This window comes from Tamandua tetradactyla, chromosome 7 (genome assembly GCF_023851605.1).
Source record: "Tamandua tetradactyla isolate mTamTet1 chromosome 7, mTamTet1.pri, whole genome shotgun sequence".
NCBI classification, from domain to species: domain Eukaryota; kingdom Metazoa; phylum Chordata; class Mammalia; order Pilosa; family Myrmecophagidae; genus Tamandua; species Tamandua tetradactyla.
The window spans coordinates 164598615-164622306 of record NC_135333.1 but is presented as its reverse complement, the minus strand read 5'-3'; the positions used below and the strand labels follow the sequence as shown (position 1 = coordinate 164622306).

The 23692-nt window shown below is 36.3% G+C and overlaps 1 protein-coding gene across 1 annotated transcript in view; it reads left to right on the top strand.

Annotated features, from left to right (window-relative positions):
• The window catches only part of NDUFA12 (NADH:ubiquinone oxidoreductase subunit A12), a 55744-nt gene that overhangs the window by 4244 nt on the left and 27808 nt on the right, over nucleotides 1-23692 (top strand). Inside the window, exon 3 of the mRNA XM_077111629.1 lies at nucleotides 8623-8710. Within this exon, the coding sequence (XP_076967744.1) occupies nucleotides 8623-8710 (88 nt within the window). The remainder of the gene's footprint in view (nucleotides 1-8622; nucleotides 8711-23692) is intronic.

Here is a 23692-nt window from a genome sequence, read left to right as displayed (position 1 = left end):
ATTGGAATATGTCATTGGTAACAGAGTCCAGCAGGAGGTAGAAACAGGGTAAGATAATGGGTAATTGGAGCTGAAGAGATACAGACTGTGCAACAGGACTAGATACAAAAACTCAAAAATGGACAGCACAATAATACCTAATTGTAAAGTAATCATTTTAAAACACTGAATGAAGCTGCATCTGAGCTATAGGTTTAGTTTGTTTGTTCGTTTTTGTTTTTTTGTTTTTTTTTACTATTATTATTACTTTTATTTCTTTTCTCTATATTAACATTCTATATCTTTGTCTGGTGTGTCGCTAGTTCTTCTAAACCGATGCAAATGTACTAAAAAACGATGATCATGCATCTATGTGATGATGTTAAGAATTACTGATTGCATATGTAGAATGGTATGATTTCCAAATGTTGGGTTAATTTCTTTTTTTTTTTTTTGTTAATTAATAAAAAAAAAAAAACTCATACATACTGTAAAAAAAAAAAAAAAATCAGTTGGCCGTAAATGTAAGGATTGATTTTTGAGCACTCAGTTTAATTCCATTGGTCTATTTTTCTGTCCTTGTGCCAGTATCATGCTTTTTTTTAAAATAAATGTTTTTATTGACAAATCTTCACATACATATAGTCCGTATATGGTATACAATTAGTGGCTCACAATCTCACAATATCATCACATAGTTATGTATTCATCACCATGATCACTTTTTAGAACATTTACATCACTCCAGAAAAAGAAATAAAAAGAAAAACTCATACATCCCGTACTCCTTTCCCTTCCTCTCATTGATCACTAATATTTCTATCTACCAACATTATTTTACCCCATGTCCTCCTATTATTTATTATTTTTTATCCATATGTTTTTACTCATCTGTCCATACTCTGGATAAAAGGGGCATCAGACACAAGATTTTCACAATCACGCAGTCACATTGTAAAAGTTCTATATGCAATCATCTTCAAGAATCAAGGCTACTGAAACACAGCTCACCAGTTTCAGGTACTTCCCTCCAGCCACTCCAATACACCACAAACTAGAAAGGGATGTCTATATAATGTGTAAGAATAACCTCCAGGATATCCTTCTGATTCTGTTTGAAATTTCTCAGCCACTGAAACTTTATTTTGTCTCATTTATTTCATCCTCCTTTTGATCAAGAAGACTTACTTAATCTCATGACTCTGGGTTCCAGCTCGTCCTGGGAGTTCTGTACCATGTTCTGTAAATGGCCAGGAAGATTTACACCTCTGGGAGTCATGTCTCACATAGGGTGGAGGGCAGTGGGTTCACCTGCCGATTTGGCTTAGAGAGAGAGACCACATCTGAAGCAACAAAAGAAAGTCTCTGGGGATGACTCTTAGGCCTAATTTTAAGTAGGCTTAGTCTATCCTTTACAGGAGTAAGTTTCATAGGGGCGAACCCCAAGATTGAGGGCTTGGCCTATTGAATTGGTTGGCCCCACTGCTTATGAGAATATCAAAAATTCTCCAAATGGGAAAGTTGAATATTTCCTCCTTTCTCCCCAGCCCCCCAAGGAGATTTTGCAAATACTTCTTTATTCACTGCCCAGATTACTCTGGAATATATCGGGGCATCACTCTAATCTGGACAAACCAACAAAATCTCAGTCCTTATTCAAGATTCCATGCACTTAATGGTGTTCAATTAAACTGACTATACGAGTTAAATTATTATACCATGATTTTTTGTTTGTTTGTTTTTTGTTTAAGTAAGTGTGAGTCCTTCAACTTCATTCTTCTTTTTCAAAATGGCTTTAGCTATTTGGGGCTCTTTACTCTTCCATATAAATTGATGATTAGCTTTTCAATTTTTGTGAAGAAGGTGGTTAGAATTTTGATTGAGATTGCATTGAGTCTGTAAATTGCTTTGGGTAGGATTGACATCGTATTGATACTTAGTCTTTTAATCCATTAACACAAAGTGTCCTTTCATTTATATAGGTCTTTGAAAATTTCTTTTAGCAATATATTATAGTTTTCTGTGTTCAAGTCCTTTACAACCTTGCTTCAATTTATTCCTAGATATTTAATTCTTTTAGTGAATGGAAGTTTTTTTCTTGATTCCTTCTTAGCTGTTCACTGCTTATGTATAGTAACACTACTGATTTTGGGGTGTTGATCTTGTACCCCACCACTTTGCTGAATTCATGTGTTAATTCTAGGAGCTTTGTGGATTTTTTAGGATTTTCTGTATATAGGATTATATCATCTGCAAATAGGGAAAGTTTTACTTTTTTCCAGTTTAGATGCAATTTACTTCTTTCTCTTGCCTAACTGCTCTGGCTAGAATGTCTAGCACATTGTTGAATTACAATAGTGATAATGGACATCCTTGTCTTGTTGCTGATCTTAGAGGAAAAGCTTTCAGTACCATTATATACCATTATGTATGATGTTAGCTGTGGGCTTTATATATATGCCCTTTATCATATTGAGTAAGCTCCCTTCTATTCCTAATGTTCTAAGTGTTTTTATCAAGAAGGGGTCCTGGATTTTGTCAAATACCTTTCCTGCAGCAATTGAGATGGTCATGTGGTTTTCTCCTTTATTGTATTAATGTGGTGTATTACATTGATTTATGTTGAACCACCATTGCATACTAGCAATAAATCCCACTTATCATGATGTATAATTCTTTTAATATGCAGTTGGGTTTGGTTTGCTAGTAGTTTGTTGAGGATTTTTATATCTATATTTATAGGAGATACTGGTCTATAGTTTTTTGTGTGGGGGGTGTCTTCATCTGGCTTTCCTATGAGGGTGACAGCCTTGAGGAATGTGTTAGGGGTGTTCCCTCTACTGCAATTTTTTTTGGAAGAGTATGAGCAGAGTTGGAGTTGTCTTATTGGAATGTTTGGTAAAATTCCCTTGTAGAGCCATCTCGTCTCGGCTTTTTCTTTGTTAAAAGGTTTTTGAATACTGATTCAATCTCTTAACTAGTAATTGGTTTGTTAAGATCTTCTACTTCTTCTTGAGTCAATGTAGGTAGTTTGTGTGTTTCTAAGGATTTGTCCATTTCATAGGTTATCTAATTTACTGGCAAACATATTGTTCATAGTATCCTCTTCTAGTCCTTTTTATTTCAGCAAGGTTGGTAGTAATTCTGCATTTCATTTCTGATTTTCACCATTTGTATCCTTTTTCTTTGTCAGTCTAACTAAAAACTTGTCAATTTTATTGATCTTTTCAAAAACCAAGTTTGGGTTTTGTTGATTTTCTCTGTTGTTTTTGTTTGTTTTCTATTTCATTTATCTACACTCTAATATTTGTTATTTCTTTCCTGCTGCTCGCTTTGGGTTTAATTTGCTCTTTTTCTGGTTCTTCCAGTTTGAAGATTATGTCTCTGTGAAGTCTTTCTTCCTGTTTAATGTAAGCATTTAGAGCCATAAATTTCCTTCTCAGCACTGTGTTAGCTACATCCCATTAGTTTTGGTATGTTGTATTTTCATTTGCCTCAAAATATTTCCTAATTTTACTTCTGATTTCCTCTTTAACTTATTGGTTATTTAAGGGTATGTTGTTTAATTTCCTCATATTTGTTAATGTTCCATTTCTCCCTCTGTTAACTGACTTCCGGCTTCATTTTATTGTGGTTGGAGAATATGCATTGTATATCAATGTTTTTAAATTTATTGAGACTTGTTTTATGACCTAACATAAGGTTTGTCCTGCAGAATGATCCATGTCCACCCAAGAGGAATGTGTATTCTCTTTTTGTTGAGTGAGGTGTTCTGTATATGTCTGTTAGGTTAGTTGGTTTAGAGAATGACTGAAGTCTTTTTCCTTACTGATCTTCTGACAAGATGTTCTATCCATTATTGAGGGTGGTGTATTTAACTCTCCTGTTATTAATGTAGACTGTTTCTCCCTTCAAATCTTTCAGTATTTGATTTCTATATTTAGGGGCTCTGCTGTTAGGTACATAAATATTTATATTTGTGAAATCTTCTTGCTGTATTGTATCCTTTTAAATATAAAATGACCATCTTTGTCCCTCATAGCTGTTTTTTATTTGAAGGCTATTTTATCTGGTATTTGTATAGTCACCCCAGCTCTATTTTGGCTAATACTTGGATAGTATATTTTTTTGCATCTTTTCCCTTTCAGCCTACTTGTGTTTTTGAATTTAAAGTCAGTCTCTTGTGGACAGCATATAGTTGTGTCATGCTTTTTTGTCCATTTTACCAATCTCTGTCTCTGGAGAATTTAATCCATTTACATTTGAAGTCACTATTGATAATGCAGGATTTTCTCCTCCTATTTTGCTGTTTAGTCTTTATGAATCTTATACCTTTTTTTGTCCCTCACTTTTACTAAAGCTTACTTTTATATTTATTTGTTTTTTGTGTGTTGTATCATATTCAGTGCCTTCTCATTTCAATCTGGATATATTTTTCATCTATTTTTCTTGTAGTTACCAGTGGAGATAAAATTTACCATCCTAAATATGTAATAGTCATACTGATTTGATACCAAGTGAATATTCCCTTTCATTCTTTCTTCTCCTTCTGAGACTGTCATCATGTATATCTCAGTGCTAGACTGTGTATCAATCTAAGGCTATTTTCACTTTAAATAATTCTTTTTTCTTTCTGCTCCTCAGCCTGACAAATTTCCTCGGTGTTACCTTCGAGTTCACTGATTCTTTCTTCCGGCAGCCCCAATCAGCTCCTGAAACCCTCCTGGGACTTTTTCATTTCAGTTGTTGTGGTCTTTATCGCCAGTGGTCCTTTTTGGTTCCTTTTTTAAATTTCTGTCTGTTTACTGAGACTCTCATATTGCTCATTCACTTTTTCCTGACATCCTTTAGTTATTTTTCTTCATCTCCTTAAACAGTTTTAAGGTTATTTTTCAGTAGGTTCACATTCTCATCTTCTTCTTTGGTGTTTTCTGGATTGTTATCCTCTTCCTTTTGATGGGCCATCATTTCCTGTTTCTTTGTCTTGTGCTCTTTTGTTACCTCTTGTACATTTAAATATTTTTTCATTTTTTAATGTATTTATTTAATTGTTTTGCATGGGCAGGCACCAGGAATCAAAGCCAGGTCCCTGGCATGGCAGGTGAGAACCCTGCCTGCTGAGCTACCGTGGCCCTCCCCATTTTAATACTTTTTAATGTTAACTCTGGGATTTATTCTCTGAGATGTCTGTTTCTTGATTTTATAACCAGCTGGTGATAAGACAGATTCTCTTGAGCTTCAGCCCTCCTATTCAGAAGGTCTGCCCAAGACACGTGCAGAAACACCCTGTCTTTCTGGGTCTCTTATCTTGACCTGGGCTTCTTTGTTTTGGAATGCCCATGCTTACACTAGCGGAGCTTTCTACCACATGCTCTGAATTCTACATCCAGACAGATCTTCATCTCCCAGGTATATTTGAAGCTGACAGGCCTTTGCCCCAGGCTGTTCACTTCTACAGTTTCTTATACTTCTTTGGTTGGCTCAAGCTTCTTTTGCCTGGAGGGCAACTTCTGGGAGCAGGGACGTGCTGGAGAGAACTTTCCCAAGTCGATCTTTCCCAGTCGACCCACAAAGCAGACACAGGCTGACTCCAAAGTGCCCTGGGGAAGGGAACAGAAGGGGTGCCAAGAGCTTCTCCAACGTCTCCCAGAGCTGAACTTAACTGAACTGGCCAGTCCATGCAGCCCTTCAATTAACTGTCCCCCACAGTCCTGAGGAAGCACAGAGTCTTTTAGTCCCCTCTGCGACTGCCCCTGTCCTGAGAAGGTTTAAAAATGACTACCAACACCTTTGTCCAGGCAGATTGAAATAATGGCTGCCCTCAGAACCTGGGACCTCAGCGGTCAGAATTCACTCATCAAAAGCCCTAATCACCCTTTTCTTGGGCAAAAGGATTTTTACATCCTTTACTGTCACTAGCACACTAGCCAGAGGCTGGACCCATGGCAGCCTGCCACAAGAGTGAGCATTGGACACTGGTAGCTGCTGCATGGAGAGAGCAATTTATGGTTCTTTGCTATAATTTATCAGCTCTTCCTCTCGCTCGTCCCTGGATGCTCTGCAATGTTGTGTTCTGCCCTCCAGAGTTTCAAAATAGTTGTTTCAGGCAGGTTCCTGTCTGTTTAGTTGTTGATTTGATGGAAGGACTGAGTCCTGGGCTCCATACTCCACAGTATTCCCACAATCCGTATTTATAACTTTTATTCCTAGGATGGGGGAAAAATTTGTCTTCCAAAATCATAGTGACCTAGCATTTATTGAAGTGTTCACCTTGTGCCAGGTGCTGCACTAGACACATAACATACTTTACCTACTTTAATCTTAAACATTTCTTAAATTAGGCACTTAAATTTTCCCATTTACAGATGAAGTAACTGAGTCATTGAGAAGTTTAGAATTTTTCTTAGGTGTATAGAAACGATGTATGTTTGCATCAGATGCCATTTGGTTTACTAGAGGTGAACAGCAATACTATAAGTGTTCCATTGCAAGTAATATTTTTCATACTCTGAAGTATTTTTAATACTTCAGAATTTTACCTGAAACAGGTAAGAGATTATGTAAAAACTATTATTTTATAAATGAAGAAACCTAGCGCCCCCCCCCCCCAAAATATCTTAATCCAATACCACAGCTTGTTAGTGGCAGTGTACCAGGCCAATAATTCATCATTTTGTTTCTACAAATATAACAGATTAAACTTCTTTTCCTTCCTCCTTCTGAACCTCCTTCCTCTCTCTATTCTATTCTTCCTTTTCCCTCAAATTTGAAATATCTTTGTAGAACATTAAATTTAGTATGTGAAGTAAAAAAAATGAAAATCCTCTCCCCTTGTAATTTTAACCCTCCTTAAGAGTTCAGCATCTCTCTGTGTATGTGTATTTTAAGACTCTTTAATGAATGTGTAAACCTGTGCTTTCTTCTTTTTTAATTCATGGGCTAATATTATGCATATTATTTGTAAACTTAAGTATTTTTACTTAAAAATCATTAGCCATTTTTTCATGTTAGTAAGTGGAATGTATCTAGCATTCCCACTAGATAGAATGCTACATGTTTGGTTGATTGGTTGATTGTGTTTTCTTATTTAAGAAAAAAAAAAATCACAACATTCTTTTTGATAGCTACACAATATTCCATGGTATGGATGAACTATTTATCCATTTTCAATTACTTCTCAATTGGTAGAAGTTTAGATTCCCTTCACCTATTTACTGTTAGAAACTATGCTGCAGTGAACTTATAAACAGTTACCCACATTCATTTGTTCAAATATCCTAGGAATAAATTCTCAGAAGTGGAATTGCTAAATGTGAGTATGCACATTAAAATTTTGATATATATTGTGACACTTTTAAGGCCCACCTTTCTTATCATGATCTAACTCTGTGAAACCTTTTCTAAGGTCTCTCCATCTTCCTGTCATGTTCTCCTGCTTTATTGGACTATAAGTTACTTTTACCTATTTATTCTCAATATTGATTTTTCTAATAGAACAAGCAAATTTTTTTTAAATTTTTTTATTAATTAAAAAAATTAACAAACAAAACATTAAGATATCATTCCATTCTACTATACAATCAGTAATTCTTAATATCATCACATAGTTGCATATTCATCATTTCTAGAACATTTGCATCGATTAGAACAAGCAAATTTTGATTGAAATTTGTATTTCTTTTAGTAGAGAAATCATGTTTAAATAGCATTAGTTAATATTTGTGGTATATATGTTTACCTAGGAAAACCCTATAAAGTAAATTCAGATCACTTTTTGCTTAATAGTATAAAATCTATTATAGGGACTAATTCGGTATTCCCTTTTTGGGGTTTAGGGATCTGTGAGGAAGAGGTAGAAGGAATGAACATTAATTGTGCATTTATTATATGCCAGATGTTAAATTTTCATAGCAACTCTAAGATGTAGGTATAGTCATCTTCTTTTAATAGATAAAGAAACTGAAGCTTTCCCAATATCCACTGATAATAAGAGATAAAGTCTTGATTTATTCAGGTCTTTGGCTAACTGAAGAATAGGATGGTCATTTGCAACCCACAATGTATTTTTCCCCAGTAGATGTTTTGTATATAATGATTACTGTTTTGATTATATGACCTGTCCAACTTATCTAACCATCATTTATAGTGTTTGCTAATTATGTTTAATTCACTGATTTCCAAAAGGATCTGTGATATTTGTTTTAAAATATTTCTGTGAAAACCTATCACTTGAATGACGGCTATGTATATGTTTCTCCTGCCCCTGTCTTTGGAGGAGCACTTTTTTCCTTGACTGTCATAAGTGTTCTAATAGCTGGGAACAAATCCCTTTCCACTATTCTGTTTTCAGGGGCTGTGGGAGAAGTAAAAGCTCTCCACTTTGGGAAAGGCCCAAGCCCTAGCCATGCAGTGGGTTGTCCCTTGGCACAGGGAGTCTGATGTGGTACCAACTTGATGAAACCTTGCCACACACTCCCTGCAGCATGCTTTCACTCATACACCCAGGGTGTTATCCTTCTAACATTTCTCTTATGTTCTTACATAGACATCTTTTCTTAATACAATAATATGCAGTTTTGCTTTTAGCAAAAAAAAGGTTTTTTTTATTTCCACATCTTTCTAAAAGTTGATCTTTCAACCCAGGCCGTCACCGATGGGTTATATATACTACTGAAATGAATGGCAAGAACACGTTCTGGGATGTGGATGGAAGCATGGTACCCCCTGAATGGTAAGCTAAGTCAACATTTTATTTGATTTGTCAATATTATTTTCATTATGCAATATTTATTGAATATCTGTTATAAGGCATTCAGTGTGCTGGCCGCAGCTATGACCCTAAGGAATGTTAAAGTAAAAACGAGAGAGAGACTGGGATCAGGGAATCCGGAGACATCAGTCTTCAGACAAGTTTATTTTCAGACAAGTACAAAATTATATACTAGAAAGAAAGGTGAAAAAGGTTGTTTGCATGCAAAAGCTATATAATGCAAAAACAAGTTCAGGGAAGTAAATACTTTAAACGTTAGGATGTTGATTTCCCTTAAGCAAGTCTCTTCCACACCTCATTGTGCTTTATCTGCATATCTTGGCTTCTTTTGAAGTTCCAGATCCTGAAAGCTCAAGTCTGCATTTCCTCACAGACTTGTGTTTGCAAGCTTTAGGTTAAGCAATAACCTTTTTAACTCCTACACAGTGGTCTTCTTAAAGCATCTTTTTCAATTTCAATGTCTACACAGCCAACTACCCTAAAATTTAAGTGGCTTAAAGTATTAATAATTATTTGTCTCATGGTTTTTATGTATTAGGAATTCAGACAAGATACAGGAGGGTATGGCTTATCTCTCCTCTACCATGTGTGAGCCTCAGCTGGAAGGTTCTAAGGCTGGGCTCTAGAATCATTTGAAGACTTATTCACTATTATGTCTGGCCGTTAATGCAGTCTGTCAGCTGCGAGCATGGCTGGGTCTGTGGGTTGGGATACTTAGTCTCACAGATCATCCTGTATCACTTCTGAATTTCTTTGTTCAAGGCAATTACAAACCTCTGCTCAAGTTCAAGGGAAGGAGTTATAGACCTTACCTCTTGATGGAGGTGTGTCAAACATCATATTACATATTAAGATGTATAATGATGTGGCTGGCTTTGGGAAAAAAGTATGCCACATTATCACCTGCCTGTGGTAGGGGAGCAAAACATTGACACTGTAGTAAAAAGAATGCTGGCTCTTTTTATTTGGTAGTTTGACCTTGAGCAAATTCCTTTACTTCTTTGGGGCTCGGTTTCCTCATCTGTAAAATAAGAGCTTTAAAATTCCTTAAGTCTATAAAAGCTATGATTTTACAAAATTCGTATTTTGAAATAAAATTCTAAATGCTCTTACTAGAATTACCAAATTTGTATGAAATATCTCAAAGCAGATTACTTATATCACTGTGATAGGTTGCTTAAATAATACCTTTTGGGAGATAGGAAGTTTAATTCTAGAGGAGATCCTTTTCTTTTGCTCTAGAAAATTTCACCAAAAAACTAGAAATACAGTCAGATTGGACATGATATTTTATTTTAGTTGAATTTGATAATCAGAAATATCTTGGGGCTCTATTGGGTAGAAACTGGGATAATCTCAAAGTGTTTGCTCCCAATCTAAAGACTAAGGTGAAAATTCAGACATGTAACCTCAGTGAGTGAATTGTCTTCCCTCAGTAAGACAATAGGGAATAGTAAGGAAGACAATGAACTGGAGGGCACATACTTCATTGAAGAGGGCAGCAGCTCCCTTCAGCTCACTCTGGTTCCATCAGTGAAAATTCAGCCTAGAGTCTCTAGATAAGATTTTTCAAGAAAAACTGTAAATCTGGATTTCTTTTTTTTTCTTTAAACTTTTTTTATATTGTGAAATGTAACACATATATAAAAAAGCAATACATTGTCAAGTACATTTTAACGAGTAGTTATAGAACAGATTTTAAGGTTTGGTATGGGTTACAGTGCCATGATTTTTCGATTTTTCTTCTTGCTGCTCCAAGACGCTGGAGACCAAACAGAAATATCAATATAATGATTCAGCAGTCTTACTCATTTGTTAAATCCTGTCTTCTCTGTTATGCTCCTCCTTCTCTTTAAACAACATACATATATAGAGAAAAATAATAAATTTCAAAGTATGTTGCAACAACTAGTTGTAGAACACATCTCAGAGCTTGGTGTGGGTTACAGTTCTACAATTTTAGGTTTTTACTTCTAGCTGCTCTTAAAATACTGGAGACTAAAAGAATATCAGTATAATGATTCAGCAATCATACTCATTTGTTAAACCTTAACATCTCTGTATAGCTCCACGATCATTTTTTATCTTTCTCCCACTCTTTAGGGGTATTTGGGCTATGCCCATTCTAACATTTTCATGTTGAAAGGGGCTGTCGATAATATGGGATAGGGGGATGGAATTAGTGAGATTTCTTATTTTTTAAATGTTAACTGTTCGACAGTTTAAATACAGTTCTATCCAGAAAGACTTTCTACAGTAATGGAAATGATCTGTAGCTACACTGTTTAATAGGGTAGCCACTAGCCACATATGGCCACTGAACACTTGAAACTTGGCTAGTATGACAGAGGAAATGAATTTTTTATTTTATTTAAATTGAATAGGCTACTCTGTTAGGCATAGCAGTTTTTAAAAAGTACTGTGCAGCCTAACTGTGGTGACTTAGAGTTATATACCCCCAGGAAAACATGTTCCTAATCTTAACCCATTCCTGTGGGCATGAACCACATAAGGTTACTTCAGTTGAGGTGTGACCCACCTGAGTCAGGATGGGTCCTTAATGCTATTACTGGAGGCCTTATGGAGAAGGCCACAGGAAGAGAAGGCATGGGAAGCAGCCAGAAGCTAGAAGTCAGTGGAACCCAGAAGAGAAAGGAGAAGATGCCACCTTGTGCATTGTCATGTGATGAAAAAGCCAAGGAACCCAAAGATCAGTCAGCCAGAATACTGACCCAGAAAGAAGTAAGCCTTCTAGCTTCTGAAACCATGACCCAGTAAATTCCTATTATTAAGCCAACCTATTGTATGATATTTGTTTTAGCAGCTAGGAAACTAAAACACTAACCAAAACATTTTTGTAAGCTTTCACCTACAATTCGTTTTCAGCCTCTGGTCTATTACCTGGACTAATCAGGATAGTTGCCCTATCTCAATGATGTAGTTTGAAGGCCATGACATTGATAAGGTATATGTATATATGGCTCATTGGTTCTTTTCATGAGAAAGCAACACTAATTAGGAACATTCTCATGCTACATCTGGGGCTAGGTTTGTGATCTTTTTAATGGAGAAGTATTGTTTCTATATATCTGTGGTTCTGTTAGGGTCTGTGATGATAGATTTAACATCTAAATGGGCATTCTGTGTGTCAAGTACTAAAGTGGAGCACTGCCTTCAGACCTGAGGTGTACTTCTAGTTTTAGTCTATTTGACTGGTTGCTTCTTGGGTGGAGTTGGTCTTGGGAGAGTATGGAAAGCATGTGGGCTGTCTTGCTCAGATTGAGGTCTGTCTCCTTCAAAACATTCATCTATTATCAGTGTTCACCATCTACCTTTTCAGGGTGGGAATGATTTAAATCATGTGAGATGTAACACACTTAAAATTATAAAATAGAAAAAGTTCTAAAAAGATAAAAGTGCTGTTCAGCTGAGCAGGTCCTTTTATATGATCTGAGATCACATGAAAAAGAAACTGAGAGCTGTAAAAGATAAGATCCACTTTAGCAGGTTCCTGAAGATGTTTGAGGATACAAAGCTGAATTTCTTTGTGGAGAGGAGCCTCCTAAGGACTGAGTGCCTTTGATAACCCTTTATAAGAGAAGCTTTTGATGAGTCTTTGAGGAGAGAAATGTTGGATAAGCTCAGCTTTTGTTTCTCAACACTCCCCCCCACCCACTGTGTTGAGCATAATATATTGTGGAATTCTAAATCTGTGGATTCTTAGCCTTTGATTTGACCTATGAATAAATTTGAAGTTGTATTGATTTATCTTTTTTTAAAATACTTTTTTATTTTTATTAATAAAACCAATCAACATACAATATGAACATCTTTTTTATCACAGTTGTATATTCATCATCATGATCATTTCTTAGAACATTTGCATCAATTCAGAAAAAGAAATAAAAAGAAAACAGAAAAAAATTCATACATACCATACCCCTTATCCCTTATGCTTATCACTAGCATTTCAATCTGCTAAATTTAGTTTAACATTTGTTCCCATTATTTATTTATTTTAATCCATATGTTTTACTCATCTGTCCATAGGGTAGATAAAAGAAGCATCACACACAAGATTTTCACAATCACACAGTCACGCTATGAAAGCTATATCTTTACACAATCATCAAGAAAAATGGCTCCTGGAAGATGGCTCTACATTACAGGCAGTTCCCTCTAGCCTCTCTGTTACACCTTAACTAAAAAGGTGATATCTATTTAATGCATAAGAATAACCTCCAGGATAACCTCTTTACTCTGTTTGGAATCTCTCAGCCATTGAACTTTATTATGTCTCATTTCTCTCTTCCCCCTTTCGGTCAAGAAGGTTTTCTGAATCCCTTGGTGCTGAGTCCCAGCTCATTCTAGGATTTCTGTCTCACATTGCCAGAAAAGTCCACACCCCTGGGAGTCATGTCCCACATAGAGAGGGGGAGGGCGTGAGTTTGCTTGTCCTGTTGGCTAAGAGAGAGAGGCCACATCTGAGCAACAAAAGAGGTTCTCTTGGGGGTGATTCTTAGGCCTAATTTTAAGTAGGCTTAGCCTATCCTTTGCAGGCTTAAGTTTCATATCAACAAACCCCAAGATTGGGGACTCAGCCTATTGCTTTGGTTGTCCCCACTGTTTGTGAGAATATGAAATTATATTGATTTATCTTTAATTGCAGAGCTAAGAATTATGTTACATGTAGGATAATGAATACCAATGCAATTCATCATCTTTATTCATTGAAATAGCTATTTAATGAGTACCTACCTGGTACTAAAAACTGTAATAGGCAATAGGGATATAAAAGTGTATAAAACAAAGTCCTTGTTCTTAGGAAGGGAAAGCATAGAAGCAAACATGTTATGCAAGAAAGATAATCCAAAGATCAGGTTTGGAGGCTTTATGGACCCCAGAAAAATATGTTTTAAAAATTAATTCTTTCCTCTGGCTGTAGACCCATTATAGGTAGGATCTTTGGTGAATACAATCTTAAGTTAAGCTGTAACCCACCTCATTCAGGGTGGGTCTTAATGTTCTTACTGGAGTCCTTAATAAGAGAATGAAATTCAGAGAAGCACAGAGAAAAAGACACTGAAGTGGGGAAAGAGACAGTAACAGAGAAGAAGCCACTGAAGCCAAAAGGTAGAAGCAATGAAGCCCAGAAGAGAAGGGAGAGATCAGCATATGCCACCATGTGCCTTGCCATCTGACATTGGAGTCCAGATATCATCTTGATGATGCCTTGATTTGGATGCTTTTCAAGACCTCAGAACTGTAAGCTTGTAAATTAATAAATCCTGTGTTGAAAGCCCGTGATTTCTGGCATATTGCATTTCAGCAGCTTTAGCAAACTAAAGCACTGGGATTCTTAAGGGCATAGAGTACTAGGGGTGATTAGAAAGCTTAAGAAGATGGGGTGGCTATTTTATTACAAGGTTTGGGGAAGGCTTTTTTGTGGAAGTGACGTTTGAGAAGAGATATAGAAGAGGGAAGGGGAAAAGCCAGAGGAGGAGACAGAGCACCAAGCAAATGGAAACACAAGTGGAAAACCCTGTCTGTTTGAGCTGTGTTGCCTCGTTTGTTTGAAGAACAGCAGTAAGTAAGGCCAGTTTGGCTGGAATGAAGCAAGTGAAGGGAAGGCGTTAAGAAACGAAGTAAGAGAAAGAGCTAGATCCAGATCATGTAGATTTTGTAAGCCATGGTAAATACTCTGGGTTTTTCCCTCCATTTCTTAGGAAGTCACTAGAAGGTAACATGGAATATGGTCTGATTTACATTTTGTAATTTTGTTTTTGATTGAACATGTCCCAAACTCATAGATAAGTTGTAAATTCCTGTGTAGTTTGAAAATAATTTCCCGCAATGATGCCCTATCACTCCTGAATACTTTAGTGTACAGTTCCTATAATCTCCTACATAACTACCATATGACCATCAGAAACAGGAAATTATCAGTGATACACCACTGTCTCAGACCCCAGTCAAATGTAATCAGTTGTCTCAATAATTTCCTTGATAACAAGAAAGTCTAATCACACATTGTATATATTTTTCATGTCTCTTTGGTCTTCACACTAGATCATTTCCTGAGCTTTTCCTTGATTTTCATGACTTTGATACTTTTGAAAATTATAGGTCACTTACGTTATAGAATGTCCCTCAGCATGGCATTGTCAAATGTTTCCTCGTGACTAGACTTAGACCTTGTGTCTTTGGCAGGATTCTCACAGAAGTAGTGCCGTGTTCTTGTTGCATTCTGTTAAATGGTACCTGATTCTTGATTTGTCCCAATACTAAAGGTAATTTCTATCACTAGATTAAGATCTTCCACTTTTTCATTCTAACGTTACTGATTTTCCCTTTGTAATTAGTTAACATTTTGTGGGGGTATGCTTTGACATTATATCACTATGCTGTTAATCATCAAGCTTTCAATTCATTTATTTATTTACATCAGAAGGATACCAATTTTAATCAATGGGTTATAAACCATTACTATAATTACTTCTTTCACTTCTCAGATAGAGTCCAGTTTGGCCAATGGGAATCCATTCAGCCGGGATTTACTGTCCTTTTCAAATATCCCTATCATTCTTTTTTTTAATATTGTATTGACACATCTTTATACACATACATTTCATACATGGTATACAATCAGTGGCTCACCATATCATCACATAGTTGTGTATTCATCACCATGATCATTTTTAAGAACATTTGCATCACTCCAGAAAAAAGAAATAAAAAGAAAAAAAAATTCATACAAACCGTGAATTAACTTAACACTCCCTGTCATTAAGCACTAGTATTTCCATCTACCCAATGTATTTTACCCCGTATCCCCCCCATTATTTATTTATTTTTATCCATATTTCTTTACTCATCTGTCCATACCCTGGATATAAGGAGCATCAGACACAAGTTTTTCAAAGTCACACAGTCACACTATAGAAATGTTATATCTTTGTACATTCATCTTCAAGAATCAAGGGTACTGGGACACAGCTCAACAGTTTCAGGTACTTCCATCCAGCCACTCCAGTATACCATAAACTAAAAAGAGATACATACATAAGAATAACCTCCCAGATAACCTGTTTGAAATCTCTCAGCCGCTGAAACTTTATTTTGTTTTTTTTTCTGTCTTCCCCTTTTGGACAAGAAGGCTTACTCAGTCCCTTAATGCTGGGTCCTGGCTCATCCTGGGAGTTCTTTCCCATGTTGCCAGGGAGATTTACACCCCTAGGAGTCATGTCACACGTAGGGCAGAGGGCAGTATGTTAGACTTGCTGAGTTGGCTTAGAGAGAGAGGCCACATCTGAGCAACAAAAGAGGTTCTCTGGGGGTGACCGTTAGGCCTAATTTTAAGTAGACTTAGCCTATCCTTTGCAGGAATATGTTTCATAAGGGTGCACCCCAAGATCTTGGGCTTGGCCTATTGATTTGGTTGTCCCTACTGCTTGCAAGAATATCAGAAATTCTCCAAATGAGAAAGCTGAATATTTCCTCCTTTTTTCCCAACCCCCAAGGGGACTTTGCAAATACTTCTTAATTCACTGCCCAGATTACTTTGGGATATATCAGGGCATTACACTATCTTGGGCAGACCAACAAGAACTCATGCCCTATTCAGGATTCTGTGTACTTACAGTGTTCAACTAAACTGACGATACAAGTTAAATAAAGTAACGTACTATCCAAAATATAAAATATCTCTCCCCTTGTTCTCACACAGAAGTTGAAGTTTTAAAATACAGACAATATCATCCTTCACTCTGTGTTCTGATTTATGTTAGTCTTATCCATATCAGCTTCGTTCATATTTCTGCTTGAAGTCCGATTACTTTTTCAACTTTTTAAACAGTCCCTGTATGGTGTACTGTTGACTTTTATAGCTTCAGAGTACTAACTCTGAGTCTCAGCTGTCACATAAATACCCAAGGTTTCTGAGAATGACCAGGTTATATACAGACAACTCAGTATCTCAGAATTAGCAACTACAACTCCTCAATATATGTAAGAATTTACAATCTAGGACCCTTTACAATAGGCCCCAACCTGATAACCCATGTTCTTCATGAAGTTCTTCAACTTCAGATCACCAAGTTTTTATATTATAGTTATAGTTATAATTTATATTATAGTTTATATCATGATTGAGGCATGATAATCTTTGTCTTTTTGTTCCTGACACCCCATCATTCTTGAAGCAGTTTCTTGCTTCCTGGCCCAAAATGTTTAAGACTCATATTGTACTTTCCCTGCCCTCGCCTTGGAAACAGCCATTTCTCTGAAGAGCGCTGTTGTGTATTTGTGTATGTGTGTGTGTGTGTCTGTGTGCCTGTGTGTGTAGTGGAGAATGGTATTTAGAAATTAAGATCTGAGTTCAAGGTATGCTCATTGCTATTAGGGTGTCATTGCTCTCAGATGCTGTCAGTGGACAAGCTAAGAAATATATGTTAAGATTTTTTGTGTGGGGGGGTATGTGGGTCTGTGTGTACACACACATTTTTATTTTTATATCTCTTTCTATATGTTGAAAACTATAAGTCCACAACAGTATCATCAATTGCCATCTAATGCCACAGATTACATTCTAGTTTTCTCTTTCTATATTTGTATCTCCTTCTTTCTTAATACTTAATTGATCAATTCTTCTGTATATAACCAATTTCCCATTTGTTGTGCTCTGCCTCCCTATAGTGGATTCCCTCTTTGCTCCACTTTGCTTCCAACATCTTGGACCAGGTGCCACCCTCCACCCCACCCCCCACCCCCACCATGTGAACACTGTCCTCTCCCCACTCAGGCTCTGACATCCTTCTTGGCTAATGCAGTTCCCCTGACTCCAAGCCTACCTTTCTTGGCCCAACCTAATGATTTTTGGACTCTGATTTATATTTTTAAAACACATGGTTTCTGTTTTCAGAACAGAGGAAAAGGGCATATCCACTAGGAAACTATTACATGTAGTTATCTGGGAAGTTTATAAAAGAGGCTTGGACTACGGCTGCAGGCTGTAAGAAATGGTCTGATTTAGGAGTGTATTAGCCGTCTGTTGCTGTGTAAAAAAACTGCCCCAAGTTTAGCAGCTTAAAATAGTAAATACTTGTCTAACCTCTTCTGTGGAATCAGGGATTTGAGTGCAGCTTAGCTGTATCCCTCTGGCTCAGGATCTTTCACACAGCTGCAAACAAAGTATAGTCTGGGCTGCAGTCATCTCAAGGCTTGACTTCCAGATATATTCATGTGGCTTTAAACAGGCCTCAGAAGATCTGCTTCCAAGCTCGCTCACATAAGCCTTTCCACAGGGCTGCCTCATGCCATGGCAGCTTCCCCCAAGCAAGAGATCCAAGAGAGAGCTGGAGAGAACACCCTAGATGGAAGTCACAGACTTTTAAAACCTAAACTCAGAAGTGGCATTCTATACTTCTAGTGTATTCTGTTTAGTAGAAGCAAGTCAGTAAGTCCATCCAACACTCAAGTGAAGAGACTACAGAAAATTGGATACCAGGAGTTGGGGATCATCAGAGGTCAGCTTAAAGGTTGCCTACCACAGGGATGTATTTTGAACTAAGATGAAGTCTGCAGGATTTGCTGATGGAGGGTTGGATTTTGAGAGAAAAAAGGAATCGAGTATGACTTCAAGATATTTGACCTGAACTGCTGAAATGGGGAAGATGAGGTGGAGGAAACAGATTTGTAAGGAGTAATCAAGAGTTCTACTTTATCCGTGATAAGTATGAGATGCCTGTTAGACAACCAAGAGGGATGTCGGGTAGGCAGTTCAAAACACTAGTCTGGAGATCATTTTAGAGATTGGTGCTGAGATAAGGATTTCAGTGTGATTTACCTAGTAGCCTATACAATTTAACTTCATAAATTTTGGGTAAAATAGTTAAGAGAATCTGGCCTTCAGTTAAATTCCTAATTCTCTTACCTGTTAACTAGTTAAAATCATATATATCAACTATATTGCTGGATAAAACGGACCCCTGATTAGTAAGTTGCATCTGCATTGAGAAGAATTAGAAATACCTGATGAATTAGCCATGTTTGGACATCCCTGAGTATGATAACTCTTGTAAATGGCATATATCTCTTGTGGGAATGGGAGTCCTGAAAGCTATGACTATGAAATTGTTATTAGGTTAGGGCAGCCATGTCCCTGATGCGGCTCTCATTTCCTTTGAGCCTGTTCTTTGTCACCGAGGAAGTCAAAGAAGCTCTCTCTCAAGACAGCTTCTAGATGGCTGGGTAAGCTGTCACCTGCTTGAACTACTGCAGGTACTTCCCGTGAGAGGAACACCTGATGCTGCCCAGCTGGAAGCTGTGGTTCCTATCCTCTGGCTTGAGTAATCTCGTGCCAAGTGTGGCCCATGACAGAATTAACTCTATTCAGTAGCTGCAGAAATAATCTCACCTAGGAAAGGACTTCCCTTTAGAGGCACCAGTGTTTTAGATAGACTCAGTGTTTTAGATAGACTCAGGGTACTTCTAAGTTCACTTCTATAAACCTACTTAGTAAACTTCTGTAGTTCACTCAATGTTCCCTAATCTTATGGGACACATTAGAAATCTTGTGAGGAAATGAATTAATTTTATCCATCTCATCTCACAGACTTCATTTATTTGAACCTGTCAATAGCCAAATAGGCTGTTGTAGATAGAATAAATAAGCAAAAGAAATACATGGTGGCCAATGTCTTGGGTGGGCCATAGACCCTATAAGAAGCATTCCCTAGAATCTGGCTTAGTGCTTTGCTTACAAACAGTTCATTCATTTAACAAATATTCATTGAGTATCTCTATGTGCCAGACACTGATAGGTTTACACATTTACAGTGAAATATACATGGTCCTTGCTCTCTTGAGGTTTGTAGTCACATATTGAATACTAGCTGGTAGAATAATACTACTGTACTGTAATTTAAAATTTCTTATTTTTCTTTATTGCAGTACCTTCATATTCTTTAACTTTTATTTTCTTATGGGATCAGTAAAGAGATTTTAATTTCTTTAAAAATTAGGAAATTTATATTAGTGTCTATATGAAACTTGACAAGATAAAAATTGTTGAGGGAAGAAAGGAAGTTTGGGCTGTTTAGCACATGATGGTATAAAATTACTGTTTTCACTTATATCAGCAGAAATAAAGATAGGCTATTTGTGGTCTGAAGTATTGAAACTCTAAAATTCTTTGAACAAGAAAAAATGCTATGCCTAGATGTTTCTCTACTGTAGATATACATTTCCCCCACTTGGTGGCACCTTCTGTTCATTTCTAGATAAAATTATTTTTTCCCTCAGTGTAGTACAGTAATCTCCTTCTCTTGTACATTGATTTTTCTTATTAAAATTAATGTTTAACTGCATAAGTAATACATATAAATATATATATATATTTTAAATAATAGTATATGTTAATGAGTTGGTTTTTTAAACTTAAATTTTACACCTGAAGGTTTTTCTAGGGCCAGGGTAAAATTAATAAATGTATTTACTCTTATAAAATTAATTTATTTAGGGTGAGTAACATCATTCCTGTCAACATTTCAGTTGGCATGATATGTTCTAGAAGCCTTTGTAGAAAATCAGAGTGACAGGTGGATTGTATTTACATGGAAATTGATAGAGAGTAATCAAGAATGATTCATATGGGCTTGAGTGGTTGCACAGTTGGTGGTGCCATTCACTGAGATGGGAGAAGTGTTAGTTGTTGGGGGTGGGTGCTGGAGAGTTGGAATCAGAAACTTCTTTTTGGACATACAGTAAGTTTGAGATACATGTTGGAAACCCAAGTGTATAGATAGGGTAAGTGAACAACCAGATATGAGTCTGGAGATAAGGACAGAGGTCAGGGGCAGAAGCTATAAACATGGGGATATTTTGGTATATGGGTAGTATTTAAAGCCGTATATGAAATCACCTAAAGAGAAGAATATTCAGTGAGAAGCAGGCCTTACGGACTAAACATTTGAGTACTAGAAGAGTAGAAGAGGAAGAGCTAGCAAAGAAGAATAAGTAGCTAGTGATGTAGGAGGAAAGCCAAGAGAGTATATAGAATATAGAAGAGAGGAAAGTGTTTCAAGAGGAAGGAAAGGTTAGCTGTATTGATATTGCTAAGAAGTTGAGCAAGATAAGAAATTTCCATGCTATTTGACAACATAAGCTTCTTTGAATCTAAAAGGAACAGTTCTTGAAGAAAATGTAGAAAGATCAGAAAAGTTTAAGAATCTGGGGGGAAAATCCATATAAGCTACCTTACCACTTGAACATATTTTTCCTTCAGAAAAAGCATTTCCATGTAGTTGTGTTCATAGTCATACTCAGTTTTATGTTGTTTTTTTTCTCTTGATAATATAAGCACTTTTACATGTTAACAATCCTTATAACCTTTAAAATACTTTTTCTGATTATAAAAATTTATGGTTGTTGTAGAAAACTTGAAAAATCAGAAAAATATAAGATAGAAACAAAAATAGTGCATAATTACTTGACCTAAAGACAAGCACTGTTACCATTTCATTAACTGATTCAACAAATATTTGAGAACCCACTATGTGTTAAAAACTGTTCAAACCAACTGATAAAGAAGATAGGCAAGGTTCCAGTTCTCATGGAACTTACATTCTCTTGATAAGAGATAGATAATAAACAAATGACAAAAATCTGAGCTAGAGTAAATGTGATGCAAAAAATTAAAATAGGGTGATATACTAGAGGGTGACTAGGTAGCTGTTTATTTATATTTTTTTCCACAAAATTCTTTTTATTATTATAGCAAATACTTTTCATGGTATTTGACATAACCCAGAACTGTTTCCTTGAAAAGAGTCAAATTGTGACGCTAAGGTAGTCAGATGAAGATTTATTTAAAAAAACACACACAAACCAAACAAATGAAAAGAAAGGAACCAACAAAATATACATATCATATAATAGCAAAATATAAAAATACAAGTGACAGATTGAAAAAGAGAGCTAAGTAATGATTTAATAAACTTTGATTTATCCATCTGACGTTGTTAATGGTTTCTTTGTCCTTCCATTGTTATATATGTAAAACCGGTATGATAAATAATTTAACAGTATTCTTGTAATACTTACTGGGAGATTAAAAAGAATTACTGACAAGTATTCAAATACTATTAATGAAAATGTTTAATTATTTTATGTTTTATTTTGCTTCAGTGAAGGTGTCCTTTGAAATAAGACTAAATGTTTCTTATTGTTTCAGCAACTCTCGATTAGAGAGATGTTAACTTTCTTCCAAAGTGATGATCACAGTTTATCAACTATTTCTGATAAGAAAGACAATACATTTTAGAATGGTCCTACCTGAGGGAAAATGAGAGAACTGTAGCATAATTGGTTAAGTTCCTAGACTTAGTTTAATGAACTTATGGTGGTCTAGCTGATATTATATTTTATTGCTCTAACACTTTACAGTATCACTTGGAAGTCTTTAAAGTATCACTTGGAAATTATTTTTTTATTTTAATGTTTCACTTTTATTTTGAAATAATTTCAAACTTTTAGGAATATTGCAAGTACAAAGAACTGCCAAGTACCCTTCACCTAGAACCATCCTTCTATTACTAGTCTCTTAAAGTTTGTTTCAGTTTGAAACTGTTGTGTACCCCAGAAAAGCCATGTTCTTTAATCTTGATTCAATATTGTTGGGTGGGATTTTTTTTTTTTTTTTTTACATGGGCAGCCACTGGGAATCACACCTGGGTCCTCTGGCATGGCAGGCAAGCATTTTTGCCTGCTGAGCCACCATGGCCCACCCTAGGTGGGATCTTTTTTATTAAGTTGTTTCCATGGCGATGTCTCCACGCTTACTGGAGCCTTTAAGAGGAAACCATTTTGGAAAAAGCTTCAGAACTGACACAGACAGAGCCATTTGGAGATGGAGAAGAAAAATGCCCCCAGAGAAGCTATTTGAAACCAGAAACCAAAGACCCCAGCAGACATGAGCCACATGCCCCCAGCTGACAGAGGTGTTCAGGACCCATCAGCCTTTCTTGAGCCAAGGTATCTTTCCCTGGATGACTTAGTTTAGACATTTTTATAGCCTTAAAACTGTAAACCTACAACCTTTTAAATTTCCTTTTTAAAAGCCTACCCATTTCTGGTGTATTGCATTCCAGCAGTTTTAACAAACCATATCAGGGTTCATCTGACATTTTAGTGATTTCCTTTAGTTCTTTGTCCATATTTTCCTTTAGCTCTTTGAGCATAATTGGTACCATTTTTTAAGTTTTTGTCTGATATGTCCCAGGTCTGGTCCTCCTCACTGATGAAAGACTAATGCTTTAATTTTATCCTTTGCTTGGGCCCTCACTTCCTGTTTCTTTGTATGTTTTGTAGTCCTTTGTTGAAACCTAGACATTTTGATATTTTAATGTTTTATTGCTGGAATTTAGACTCTGAGGTGTTTGTTACTTAAGCTTACATTTGGCTTGCTAAATCTACCAAAATGTAATATATCAGAAATGAACTGGCTTTTAACAATGGGGATTTATTAATTTACAAATTTACAGTTCTAATGCCATGAAAATGTCCAAATTAAAGTATCAAGAGGAAAACACCTTCTCTGAAAAGAGACGACTGGCATCTATGGTTCCTTCATCAGATAGCAAGGCACATGGCTGGTGCCTGCTCTCTCCTGGGTGTTGTTTTAGTTTGCTAAGGCTGCCAGAATGTAATATATCAGAAATGGATCAGCTTCTATAAAGGGTATTTATTCAGCTATAAGTTTACAGTTCTAAGGTCATAAAAATGTCCAAACTAAGGCATCCAGAGAAAGATACCTTGACTCCAAAGAAAGGCCAAATGGAGTCTGGGATTCCTCTGTCACATGGGAAGGCGAGTGACTGGTATCTGCTGTCCTTTCTTAGGGGGAACTTCTCTGGGGAAACTCTGAATTTCTTCTCATAGCTTTTC